A 14756-nucleotide genomic window follows, 5' to 3' on the forward strand; every position below is an offset into this window, starting at 1 on the left:
ACTTTATTGTTTCCCTTCTACGTGGTGACTTTACCGAAAGAACCAAAAATAAATATCTTAGTCCTGTCGACTAAAGCAGTGAAACGCTTTCATTCAATGTTGGTGTGAGTGGCTCCTCATTTCTCCAAACCCAAACATTTATTGTCAGCTAATCGGTAAACTTCATCAATCTTTTGACGTAGACACGTAGCCAATGATCAGGTTTGGTTTTCCTCAGTGCACTGTGTGTATGTTGAACTTCTTTCACACCGTACGCAGCCAACCGTGCTACGTGTGTGTGTATGTTGAACATCTTTCACACCGTACGTAGCCAACCGTGCTATGTGTGTGTTTGTTGAACTTCTTTCACACCGTACGTAGCCAACCGTGCTACGTGTGTGTATGTTGAACTTCTTTCACACCGTACGTAGCCAACCGTGCTCAATGGGAGATGCAGTGGCATCTCAAATAACGTTGCTACATTATCTTAGTCTGCATATTGTTTCAGACTCATTAATTTCGTCTGGTTATAATCACGATTAGGTTGTTTTTGTGGATTCCCCATAGTCATCATTATGATTGGTAATTGTGTCCACTCATCATTCGTCATTGTTAACTAAAATAGAGAAACACTTGGTTTGCCAAGACAATGATTTAAAGGTGCTTCTGATCTGTTTGTAGCTTCAACTGGACAGCAATAAGATTCGTGTCTGTGGTTCCTCGGCGATCGCTTTGTCTGCATGATTGACGATGCTTTATGAAACCCGAACGTCATTATCAGTGCTGTGTGTCAGATAACAATTATCAGACAACTGTGTTGAAGCGGTATGCGTCACCTCAGCGAAGTGTGTGTGTCGTGTTTCCTTTCAGCTTGAAAATGTACACCTCAGCACGCAACTTCAAGACGTGATTGACATCAAAGGAGATTTAATGGAGAAGTAAGAAGTTATTCATTTCCCTCGAATGTCATCTCTGTCCTCTGTTTAGGTTCCTCAACTTACTGGAGAAACCCTAAGAGCAATGAAGCTCTTTTTTTTTGTAACAAATGTCCGGTAGATTTCAGAGATGTCCGGTGGACTCAGGGGCGAGGAGCCAGGATTTGACTTTGGGGGGGTTGCTGACTTCAACATTCTGAGATATCTCAGTGTGTTTGTGTTTTCCAATGGGCACCACAAATGTATAAAACTAATTATTGGATTTGAGCTGCGGAGTTTATTAATAGGTCGGAGCCGCCGACGTGGCCAGTAAGTTCGATAAGTTCGCAAGGCTGCCGCTCAAGCAGCCTGCAGGGCAGCACACAAGGTGGCAGCCTGCAGGGCAGCAGCACAAGGTGGCAGCCTGCAGGGCAGCACAAGGTGGCAGCCTGCAGGGCAGCACGAGGTGACATCACAAGGTGACATCACAAGGTGGCAGCACAAGGTGGTAGCCTGCAGGGCAGCACAAGGTGACAGCCTGCAGGGCAGCACACAAGGTGGCAGCCTGCAGGGCAGCACAAGGTGGCAGCCTGTAGGGCAGCACGAGGTGGCAGCACACAAGGTGACATCACAAGGTGGCAGCCTGCAGGGCAGCAGCACAAGGTGGCAGTCTGCAGGGCAGCACAAGGTGACATCATAAGGTGGTAGCCTGGAGGGCAGCACACGAGGTGGTAGCCTGCAGGGCAGCACACAAGGTGGTAGCCTGCAGGGCAGCACACGAGGTGGCAGCCTACAGGGCAGCACAAGGTGACAGCCTGCAGGGCAGCACAAGGTGACAGCCTGCAGGGCAGCACACAAGGTGGCATCACAAGGTGGCAGCCTGCGGCATTTTGCAGCAGCCGGATATCCGGTTATCCCGATTTACCGACTTCCCCAAATTTTCAGGGGGGGGGCTGACCCCCCCCCATTCCCCCCTGTTGCTCCGCCCCTGAGTGGACTACTGGGTGGAGGTCAGAGGTCACGCCGGCAGAACAAACGAGCGACTTGTTGATGACACCAACATCCTCTCTGCATTTTCATTTTAAAAACTTTCGCGACTGCAGGAATTCACGTTCTTTGGTTCTTTCGGTAAAGTCACAGAAAACAACAAAATCACGGTGAGTTTTTATTTTGTTGTTTCCCTTCTACGTGACTTCACCGAAAGAACCAAGAATATCTTCATCTGCAATGCGCTTTGCCTTAAAATGGCGGATACGTTCCTACGAAGGTTTTCTGACCCGCCGTCCTTGCAATGTGCCCGTGTCCGTAAGGATCCGTGCCACCAGGCAGATGTGTGACGATCTGAAGGGCCAGTCCTCTTCAGTGCAACAAACATTAACCAGAGGTACATTCTCAACATTTGCCGACCATTGGACGTTGCCGGTGTTACACGTATGGTCATTACACATTGACCAGGGTGGTGAAGTATGGTCAGTACACATTGACCAGGGTGGTGAAGTATGGTCAGGTCACATTGACCAGAGTGGTGAAGTATGGTCAGTACACATTGACCAGCGTGGTGAAGTATGGTCAGTACACATTGACCAGGGTGGTGAAGTATGGTCAGTACACATTGACGAGAGTGGTGAAGTATGGTCAGTACACATTGACCAGCGTGGTGAAGTATGGTCAGGTCGCATTGACCAGCGTGGTGAAATATGGTCAGTACACATTGACCAGAGTGGTGAAGTATGGTCAGTACACATTGACCAGCGTGGTGAAGTATGGTCAGGTCACATTGACCAGCGTGGTGAAGTATGGTCAGTACACATTGACCAGAGTGGTGAAGTATGATCAGGTCACTTTGACCAGGGTGGTGATGTATGGTCAGTACACATTGACCAGGGTGGTGAAGTATGGTCAGTACACATTGACCAGCGTGGTGAAGTATGGTCAGGTCACATTGACCAGAGTGGTGAAGTATGGTCAGTACACATTGACCAGCGTGGTGAAGTATGGTCATTACACATTGACCAGGGTGGTGAAGTATGGTCAGTACACATTGACCAGGGTGGTGAAGTATGGTCAGTACACATTGACCAGGGTGGTGAAGTATGGTCAGGTCACATTGACCAGCGTGGTGAAGTATGGTCAGTACACATTGACCAGCGTGGTGAAGTATGGTCAGTACACATTGACCAGAGTGGTGAAGTATGGTCAGGTCACATTGACCAGCGTGGTGAAGTATGGTCAGTCCACATTGACCAGAGTGGTGAAGTATGGTCAGTACACATTGACCAGATTGGTGAAGTATGGTCAGTCCACATTGACCAGGGTGGTGAAGTATGGTCAGTACACATTGACCAGGGTGGTGAAGTATGGTCAGGTCACATTGACCAGCGTGGTGAAGAATGGTCAGTACACATTGACCAGGGTGGTGAAGTATGGTCAGTACACATTGACCAGAGTGGTGAAGTATGGTCAGTTCACATTGACCAGCGTGGTGAAGTATGGTCAGTACACATTGACCAGAGTGGTGAAGTATGGTCAGGTCACATTGACCAGCGTGGTGAAGTATGGTCAGGTCACATTGACCAGGGTGGTGAAGTATGGTCAGTACACATTGACCAGCGTGGTGAAGTATGGTCAGTTCACATTGACCAGCGTGGTGAAGTATGGTCAGTACACATTGACCAGGGTGGTGAAGTATGGTCAGTACACATTGACCAGCATGGTGAAGTATGGTCAGTCCGCATTGACCAGAGTGGTGAAGTATGGTCAGTACACATTGACCAGGGTGGTGAAGTATGGTCAGTACACATTGACCAGAGTGGTGAAGTATGGTCAGGTCACATTGACCAGGGTGGTGAAGTATGGTCAGGTCACATTGACCAGCGTGGTGAAGTATGGTCAGGTCACATTGACCAGCGTGAAGTATGGTCAGGTCACATTGACCAGGGTGGTGAAGTATGGTCAGTCCACATTGACCAGGGTGGTGAAGTATGGTCAGTACACATTGACCAGCGTGGTGAAGTATGGTCAGGTCACATTGACCAGGGTGGTGAAGTATGGTCAGTACACATTGACCAGGGTGGTGAAGTATGGTCAGGTCACATTGACCAGCGTGGTGAAGTATGGTCAGTCCACATTGACCAGAGTGGTGAAGTATGGTCAGTACACATTGACCAGATTGGTGAAGTATGGTCAGTCCACATTGACCAGGGTGGTGAAGTATGGTCAGTACACATTGACCAGGGTGGTGAAGTATGGTCAGGTCACATTGACCAGCGTGGTGAAGAATGGTCAGTACACATTGACCAGGGTGGTGAAGTATGGTCAGTACACATTGACCAGAGTGGTGAAGTATGGTCAGTTCACATTGACCAGCGTGGTGAAGTATGGTCAGTACACATTGACCAGAGTGGTGAAGTATGGTCAGGTCACATTGACCAGCGTGGTGAAGTATGGTCAGGTCACATTGACCAGGGTGGTGAAGTATGGTCAGTACACATTGACCAGCGTGGTGAAGTATGGTCAGTTCACATTGACCAGCGTGGTGAAGTATGGTCAGTACACATTGACCAGGGTGGTGAAGTATGGTCAGTACACATTGACCAGCATGGTGAAGTATGGTCAGTCCGCATTGACCAGAGTGGTGAAGTATGGTCAGTACACATTGACCAGGGTGGTGAAGTATGGTCAGTACACATTGACCAGAGTGGTGAAGTATGGTCAGGTCACATTGACCAGGGTGGTGAAGTATGGTCAGGTCACATTGACCAGCGTGGTGAAGTATGGTCAGGTCACATTGACCAGCGTGAAGTATGGTCAGGTCACATTGACCAGGGTGGTGAAGTATGGTCAGTCCACATTGACCAGGGTGGTGAAGTATGGTCAGTACACATTGACCAGCGTGGTGAAGTATGGTCAGGTCACATTGACCAGGGTGGTGAAGTATGGTCAGTACACATTGACCAGGGTGGTGAAGTATGGTCAGTTCACATTGACCAGGGTGGTGAAGTATGGTCAGTACACATTGACCAGCGTGGTGAAGTATGGTCAGAACACATTGACCAGCGTGGTGAAGTATGGTCGGTACACATTGACCAGGGTGGTGAAGTATGGTCAGTACACATTGACCAGGGTGGTGAAGTATGGTCAGTACACATTGACCAGCGTGGTGAAGTATGGTCAGGTCACATTGACCAGCGTGGTGAAGTATGGTCAGGTCACATTGACCAGAGTGGTGAAGTATGGTCAGTCCGCATTGACCAGAGTGGTGAAGTATGGTCAGTACACATTGACCAGAGTGGTGAAGTATGGTCAGGTCACATTGACCAGCGTGAAGTATGGTCAGGTCACATTGACCAGGGTGGTGAAGTATGGTCAGTCCACATTGACCAGGGTGGTGAAGTATGGTCAGTACACATTGACCAGCGTGGTGAAGTATGGTCAGGTCACATTGACCAGGGTGGTGAAGTATGGTCAGTGCACATTGACCAGGGTGGTGAAGTATGGTCAGTTCACATTGACCAGGGTGGTGAAGTATGGTCAGTACACATTGACCAGCGTGGTGAAGTATGGTCAGTACACATTGACCAGGGTGGTGAAGTATGGTCAGTACACATTGACCAGGGTGGTGAAGTATGGTCAGTACACATTGACCAGCGTGGTGAAGTATGGTCGGTGCACATTGACCAGGGTGGTGAAGTATGGTCAGTACACATTGACCAGGGTGGTGAAGTATGGTCAGTACACATTGACCAGCGTGGTGAAGTATGGTCGGTGCACATTGACCAGGGTGGTGAAGTATGGTCAGTACACATTGACCAGGGTGGTGAAGTATGGTCAGTACACATTGACCAGCGTGGTGAAGTATGGTCAGGTCACATTGACCAGCGTGGTGAAGTATGGTCAGGTCACATTGACCAGAGTGGTGAAGTATGGTCAGTCTGCATTGACCAGAGTGGTGAAGTATGGTCAGTACACATTGACCAGAGTGGTGAAGTATGGTCAGGTCACATTGACCAGGGTGGTGAAGTATGGTCAGGTCACATTGACCAGCGTGGTGAAGTATGGTCAGTACACATTGACCAGCGTGGTGAAGTATGGTCAGTACACATTGACCAGGGTGGTGAAGTATGGTCAGTCCACATCGACCAGCGTGGTGAAGTATGGTCAGTACACATTGACCAGGGTGGTGAAGTATGGTCAGTACACATTGACCAGCGTGGTGAAGTATGGTCAGTACACATTGACCAGCGTGGTGAAGTATGGTCAGTACACATTGACCAGGGTGGTGAAGTATGGTCAGTACACATTGACCAGAGTGGTGAAGTATGGTCAGTACACATTGACCAGGGTGGTGAAGTATGGTCAGTACACATTGACCAGCGTGGTGAAGTATGGTAAGGTCACATTGACCAGCGTGGTGAAGTATGGTCAGTACACATTGACCAGCGTGGTGAAGTATGGTCAGGTCACATTGACCAGCGTGGTGAAGTATGGTCAGTACACATTGACCAGCGTGGTGAAGTATGGTCAGGTCACATTGACCAGCGTGGTGAAGTATGGTCAGTACACATTGACCAGCGTGGTGAAGTATGGTCAGGTCACATTGACCAGAGTGGTGAAGTATGGTCAGGTCACATTGACCAGGGTGGTGAAGTATGGTCAGTACACATTGACCAGAGTGGTGAAGTATGGTCAGTACACATTGACCAGGGTTGTGAAGTGTGGTCAGGTCACATTGACCAGAGTGGTGAAGTATGGTCAGTACACATTGACCAGCGTGGTGAAGTATGGTCAGTACACATTGACCAGGGTGGTGAAGTATGGTCAGTACACATTGACGAGAGTGGTGAAGTATGGTCAGTACACATTGACCAGCGTGGTGAAGTATGGTCAGGTCGCATTGACCAGCGTGGTGAAGTATGGTCAGTACACATTGACCAGAGTGGTGAAGTATGGTCAGTACACATTGACCAGCGTGGTGAAGTATGGTCAGGTCACATTGACCAGCGTGGTGAAGTATGGTCAGTACACATTGACCAGAGTGGTGAAGTATGATCAGGTCACTTTGACCAGGGTGGTGATGTATGGTCAGTACACATTGACCAGGGTGGTGAAGTATGGTCAGTACACATTGACCAGCGTGGTGAAGTATGGTCAGGTCACATTGACCAGAGTGGTGAAGTATGGTCAGTACACATTGACCAGCGTGGTGAAGTATGGTCATTACACATTGACCAGGGTGGTGAAGTATGGTCAGTACACATTGACCAGGGTGGTGAAGTATGGTCAGTACACATTGACCAGGGTGGTGAAGTATGGTCAGGTCACATTGACCAGCGTGGTGAAGTATGGTCAGTACACATTGACCAGCGTGGTGAAGTATGGTCAGTACACATTGACCAGAGTGGTGAAGTATGGTCAGGTCACATTGACCAGCGTGGTGAAGTATGGTCAGTCCACATTGACCAGAGTGGTGAAGTATGGTCAGTACACATTGACCAGATTGGTGAAGTATGGTCAGTCCACATTGACCAGGGTGGTGAAGTATGGTCAGTACACATTGACCAGGGTGGTGAAGTATGGTCAGGTCACATTGACCAGCGTGGTGAAGAATGGTCAGTACACATTGACCAGGGTGGTGAAGTATGGTCAGTACACATTGACCAGAGTGGTGAAGTATGGTCAGTTCACATTGACCAGCGTGGTGAAGTATGGTCAGTACACATTGACCAGAGTGGTGAAGTATGGTCAGGTCACATTGACCAGCGTGGTGAAGTATGGTCAGGTCACATTGACCAGGGTGGTGAAGTATGGTCAGTACACATTGACCAGCGTGGTGAAGTATGGTCAGTTCACATTGACCAGCGTGGTGAAGTATGGTCAGTACACATTGACCAGGGTGGTGAAGTATGGTCAGTACACATTGACCAGCATGGTGAAGTATGGTCAGTCCGCATTGACCAGAGTGGTGAAGTATGGTCAGTACACATTGACCAGGGTGGTGAAGTATGGTCAGTACACATTGACCAGAGTGGTGAAGTATGGTCAGGTCACATTGACCAGGGTGGTGAAGTATGGTCAGGTCACATTGACCAGCGTGGTGAAGTATGGTCAGGTCACATTGACCAGCGTGAAGTATGGTCAGGTCACATTGACCAGGGTGGTGAAGTATGGTCAGTCCACATTGACCAGGGTGGTGAAGTATGGTCAGTACACATTGACCAGCGTGGTGAAGTATGGTCAGGTCACATTGACCAGGGTGGTGAAGTATGGTCAGTACACATTGACCAGGGTGGTGAAGTATGGTCAGGTCACATTGACCAGCGTGGTGAAGTATGGTCAGTCCACATTGACCAGAGTGGTGAAGTATGGTCAGTACACATTGACCAGATTGGTGAAGTATGGTCAGTCCACATTGACCAGGGTGGTGAAGTATGGTCAGTACACATTGACCAGGGTGGTGAAGTATGGTCAGGTCACATTGACCAGCGTGGTGAAGAATGGTCAGTACACATTGACCAGGGTGGTGAAGTATGGTCAGTACACATTGACCAGAGTGGTGAAGTATGGTCAGTTCACATTGACCAGCGTGGTGAAGTATGGTCAGTACACATTGACCAGAGTGGTGAAGTATGGTCAGGTCACATTGACCAGCGTGGTGAAGTATGGTCAGGTCACATTGACCAGGGTGGTGAAGTATGGTCAGTACACATTGACCAGCGTGGTGAAGTATGGTCAGTTCACATTGACCAGCGTGGTGAAGTATGGTCAGTACACATTGACCAGGGTGGTGAAGTATGGTCAGTACACATTGACCAGCATGGTGAAGTATGGTCAGTCCGCATTGACCAGAGTGGTGAAGTATGGTCAGTACACATTGACCAGGGTGGTGAAGTATGGTCAGTACACATTGACCAGAGTGGTGAAGTATGGTCAGGTCACATTGACCAGGGTGGTGAAGTATGGTCAGGTCACATTGACCAGCGTGGTGAAGTATGGTCAGGTCACATTGACCAGCGTGAAGTATGGTCAGGTCACATTGACCAGGGTGGTGAAGTATGGTCAGTCCACATTGACCAGGGTGGTGAAGTATGGTCAGTACACATTGACCAGCGTGGTGAAGTATGGTCAGGTCACATTGACCAGGGTGGTGAAGTATGGTCAGTACACATTGACCAGGGTGGTGAAGTATGGTCAGTTCACATTGACCAGGGTGGTGAAGTATGGTCAGTACACATTGACCAGCGTGGTGAAGTATGGTCAGAACACATTGACCAGCGTGGTGAAGTATGGTCGGTACACATTGACCAGGGTGGTGAAGTATGGTCAGTACACATTGACCAGGGTGGTGAAGTATGGTCAGTACACATTGACCAGCGTGGTGAAGTATGGTCAGGTCACATTGACCAGCGTGGTGAAGTATGGTCAGGTCACATTGACCAGAGTGGTGAAGTATGGTCAGTCCGCATTGACCAGAGTGGTGAAGTATGGTCAGTACACATTGACCAGAGTGGTGAAGTATGGTCAGGTCACATTGACCAGCGTGAAGTATGGTCAGGTCACATTGACCAGGGTGGTGAAGTATGGTCAGTCCACATTGACCAGGGTGGTGAAGTATGGTCAGTACACATTGACCAGCGTGGTGAAGTATGGTCAGGTCACATTGACCAGGGTGGTGAAGTATGGTCAGTACACATTGACCAGGGTGGTGAAGCATGGTCAGTTCACATTGACCAGGGTGGTGAAGTATGGTCAGTACACATTGACCAGCGTGGTGAAGTATGGTCAGTACACATTGACCAGGGTGGTGAAGTATGGTCAGTACACATTGACCAGGGTGGTGAAGTATGGTCAGTACACATTGACCAGCGTGGTGAAGTATGGTCGGTGCACATTGACCAGGGTGGTGAAGTATGGTCAGTACACATTGACCAGGGTGGTGAAGTATGGTCAGTACACATTGACCAGCGTGGTGAAGTATGGTCGGTGCACATTGACCAGGGTGGTGAAGTATGGTCAGTACACATTGACCAGGGTGGTGAAGTATGGTCAGTACACATTGACCAGCGTGGTGAAGTATGGTCAGGTCACATTGACCAGCGTGGTGAAGTATGGTCAGGTCACATTGACCAGAGTGGTGAAGTATGGTCAGTCTGCATTGACCAGAGTGGTGAAGTATGGTCAGTATACATTGACCAGAGTGGTGAAGTATGGTCAGGTCACATTGACCAGGGTGGTGAAGTATGGTCAGGTCACATTGACCAGCGTGGTGAAGTATGGTCAGTACACATTGACCAGCGTGGTGAAGTATGGTCAGTACACATTGACCAGGGTGGTGAAGTATGGTCAGTCCACATCGACCAGCGTGGTGAAGTATGGTCAGTACACATTGACCAGGGTGGTGAAGTATGGTCAGTACACATTGACCAGCGTGGTGAAGTATGGTCAGTACACATTGACCAGCGTGGTGAAGTATGGTCAGTACACATTGACCAGGGTGGTGAAGTATGGTCAGTACACATTGACCAGAGTGGTGAAGTATGGTCAGTACACATTGACCAGGGTGGTGAAGTATGGTCAGTACACATTGACCAGCGTGGTGAAGTATGGTAAGGTCACATTGACCAGCGTGGTGAAGTATGGTCAGTACACATTGACCAGCGTGGTGAAGTATGGTCAGGTCACATTGACCAGCGTGGTGAAGTATGGTCAGTACACATTGACCAGCGTGGTGAAGTATGGTCAGGTCACATTGACCAGCGTGGTGAAGTATGGTCAGTACACATTGACCAGCGTGGTGAAGTATGGTCAGGTCACATTGACCAGAGTGGTGAAGTATGGTCAGGTCACATTGACCAGGGTGGTGAAGTATGGTCAGTACACATTGACCAGAGTGGTGAAGTATGGTCAGTACACATTGACCAGGGTTGTGAAGTATGGTCAGGTCACATTGACCAGAGTGGTGAAGTATGGTCAGTACACATTGACCAGCGTGGTGAAGTATGGTCAGTACACATTGACCAGGGTGGTGAAGTATGGTCAGTACACATTGACGAGAGTGGTGAAGTATGGTCAGTACACATTGACCAGCGTGGTGAAGTATGGTCAGGTCGCATTGACCAGCGTGGTGAAGTATGGTCAGTACACATTGACCAGAGTGGTGAAGTATGGTCAGTACACATTGACCAGCGTGGTGAAGTATGGTCAGGTCACATTGACCAGCGTGGTGAAGTATGGTCAGTACACATTGACCAGAGTGGTGAAGTATGATCAGGTCACTTTGACCAGGGTGGTGATGTATGGTCAGTACACATTGACCAGGGTGGTGAAGTATGGTCAGTACACATTGACCAGCGTGGTGAAGTATGGTCAGGTCACATTGACCAGAGTGGTGAAGTATGGTCAGTACACATTGACCAGCGTGGTGAAGTATGGTCATTACACATTGACCAGGGTGGTGAAGTATGGTCAGTACACATTGACCAGGGTGGTGAAGTATGGTCAGTACACATTGACCAGGGTGGTGAAGTATGGTCAGGTCACATTGACCAGCGTGGTGAAGTATGGTCAGTACACATTGACCAGCGTGGTGAAGTATGGTCAGTACACATTGACCAGAGTGGTGAAGTATGGTCAGGTCACATTGACCAGCGTGGTGAAGTATGGTCAGTCCACATTGACCAGAGTGGTGAAGTATGGTCAGTACATATTGACCAGATTGGTGAAGTATGGTCAGTCCACATTGACCAGGGTGGTGAAGTATGGTCAGTACACATTGACCAGGGTGGTGAAGTATGGTCAGGTCACATTGACCAGCGTGGTGAAGAATGGTCAGTACACATAGACCAGGGTGGTGAAGTATGGTCAGTACACATTGACCAGAGTGGTGAAGTATGGTCAGTTCACATTGACCAGCGTGGTGAAGTATGGTCAGTACACATTGACCAGAGTGGTGAAGTATGGCAGGTCACATTGACCAGCGTGGTGAAGTATGGTCAGGTCACATTGACCAGGGTGGTGAAGTATGGTCAGTACACATTGACCAGCGTGGTGAAGTATGGTCAGTTCACATTGACCAGCGTGGTGAAGTATGGTCAGTACACATTGACCAGGGTGGTGAAGTATGGTCAGTACACATTGACCAGCATGGTGAAGTATGGTCAGTCCGCATTGACCAGAGTGGTGAAGTATGGTCAGTACACATTGACCAGGGTGGTGAAGTATGGTCAGTACACATTGACCTGAGTGGTGAAGTATGGTCAGGTCACATTGACCAGGGTGGTGAAGTATGGTCAGGTCACATTGACCAGCGTGGTGAAGTATGGTCAGGTCACATTGACCAGCGTGAAGTATGGTCAGGTCACATTGACCAGGGTGGTGAAGTATGGTCAGTCCACATTGACCAGGGTGGTGAAGTATGGTCAGTACACATTGACCAGCGTGGTGAAGTATGGTCAGGTCACATTGACCAGGGTGGTGAAGTATGGTCAGTACACATTGACCAGGGTGGTGAAGTATGGTCAGTTCACATTGACCAGGGTGGTGAAGTATGGTCAGTACACATTGACCAGCGTGGTGAAGTATGGTCAGTACACATTGACCAGGGTGGTGAAGTATGGTCAGTACACATTGACCAGGGTGGTGAAGTATGGTCAGTACACATTGACCAGCGTGGTGAAGTATGGTCAGTACACATTGACCAGGGTGGTGAAGTATGGTCAGGTCACATTGACCAGCGTGGTGAAGTATGGTCAGTACACATTGACCAGCGTGGTGAAGTATGGTCAGTACACATTGACCAGCGTGGTGAAGTATGGTCAGGTCACATTGACCAGCGTGGTGAAGTATGGTCAGTACACATTGACCAGCGTGGTGAAGTATGGTCAGGTCACATTGACCAGCGTGGTGATGTATGGTCAGTACACATTGACCAGCGTGGTGAAGTATGGTCAGTACACATTGACCAGAGTGGTGAAGTATGGTCAGTACACATTGACCAGGGTGGTGAAGTATGGTCAGTACACATTGACCAGAGTGGTGAAGTATGGTCAGTACACATTGACCAGGGTGGTGAAGTATGGTCAGGTCACATTGACCAGGGTGGTGAAGTATGGTCAGTACACATTGACCAGCGTGGTGAAGTATGGTCAGTACACATTGACCAGCGTGGTGAAGTATGGTCAGGTCGCATTGACCAGCGTGGTGAAGTATGGTCAGTACACATTGACCAGAGTGGTGAAGTATGGTCAGTACACATTGACCAGCGTGGTGAAGTATGGTCAGGTCACATTGACCAGCGTGGTGAAGTATGGTCAGTACACATTGACCAGAGTGGTGAAGTATGGTCAGGTCACTTTGACCAGGGTGGTGATGTATGGTCAGTACACATTGACCAGGGTGGTGAAGTATGGTCAGTACACATTGACCAGCGTGGTGAAGTATGGTAAGGTCACATTGACCAGAGTGGTGAAGTATGGTCAGTTCACATTGACCAGGGTGGTGAAGTATGGTCAGTACACATTGACCAGCGTGGTGAAGTATGGTCAGTACACATTGACCAGGGTGGTGAAGTATCGTCAGTACACATTGACCAGGGTGGTGAAGTATGGTCAGTACACATTGACCAGCGTGGTGAAGTATGGTCAGTACACATTGACCAGGGTGGTGAAGTATGGTCAGGTCACATTGACCAGCGTGGTGAAGTATGGTCAGTACACATTGACCAGCGTGGAGAAGTATGGTCAGTACACATTGACCAGCGTGGTGAAGTATGGTCAGGTCACATTGACCAGCGTGGTGAAGTATGGTCAGTACACATTGACCAGCGTGGTGAAGTATGGTCAGGTCACATTGACCAGCGTGGTGAAGTATGGTCAGTACACATTGACCAGCGTGGTGAAGTATGGTCAGTACACATTGACCAGAGTGGTGAAGTATGGTCAGTACACATTGACCAGGGTGGTGAAGTATGGTCAGTACACATTGACCAGAGTGGTGAAGTATGGTCAGTACACATTGACCAGGGTGGTGAAGTATGGTCAGGTCACATTGACCAGGGTGGTGAAGTATGGTCAGGTCACATTGACCAGCGTGGTGAAGTATGGTCAGGTCACATTGACCAGGGTGGTGAAGTATGGTCAGTACACATTGACCAGCGTGGTGAAGTATGGTCAGTTCACATTGACCAGCGTGGTGAAGTATGGTCAGTACACATTGACCAGGGTGGTGAAGTATGGTCAGTACACATTGACCAGCATGGTGAAGTATGGTCAGTCCGCATTGACCAGAGTGGTGAAGTATGGTCAGTACACATTGACCAGGGTGGTGAAGTATGGTCAGTACACATTGACCAGAGTGGTGAAGTATGGTCAGTACACATTGACCAGGGTGGTGAAGTATGGTCAGTACACATTGACCAGAGTGGTGAAGTATGGTCAGGTCACATTGACCAGCGTGGTGAAGTATGGTCAGTACACATTGACCAGCGTGGTGAAGTATGGTCAGTACACATTGACCAGGGTGGTGAAGTATGGTCAGTCCACATCGACCAGCGTGGTGAAGTATGGTCAGTACACATTGACCAGGGTGGTGAAGTATGGTCAGTACACATTGACCAGCGTGGTGAAGTATGGTCAGTACACATTGACCAGCGTGGTGAAGTATGGTCAGTACACATTGACCAGGGTGGTGAAGTATGGTCAGTACACATTGACCAGAGTGGTGAAGTATGGTCAGTACACATTGACCAGGGTGGTGAAGTATGGTCAGTACACATTGACCAGCGTGGTGAAGTATGGTAAGGTCACATTGACCAGCGTGGTGAAGTATGGTCAGTACACATTGACCAGCGTGGTGAAGTATGGTCAGGTC

General features: G+C 49.0%; 1 protein-coding gene across 1 annotated transcript in view; it reads left to right on the plus strand.

Annotated features, from left to right (window-relative positions):
• LOC142913317 (synaptonemal complex protein 1-like) overlaps nt 1-14756 on the plus strand; it is a 69248-nt gene that overhangs the window by 13325 nt on the left and 41167 nt on the right. The window contains exons 4-5 of the mRNA XM_076060850.1: nt 850-917; nt 2204-2308. Of these exons, the coding sequence (XP_075916965.1) occupies nt 850-917; nt 2204-2308 (173 nt within the window). The remainder of the gene's footprint in view (nt 1-849; nt 918-2203; nt 2309-14756) is intronic.

This window comes from Petromyzon marinus, unplaced genomic scaffold, assembly GCF_048934315.1.
Source record: "Petromyzon marinus isolate PM22_M1 ecotype Great Lakes invasive population unplaced genomic scaffold, UKy_Petmar_22M1.pri1.0 PM_G_Scaffold_24, whole genome shotgun sequence".
Classification (NCBI taxonomy): domain Eukaryota; kingdom Metazoa; phylum Chordata; class Hyperoartia; order Petromyzontiformes; family Petromyzontidae; genus Petromyzon; species Petromyzon marinus.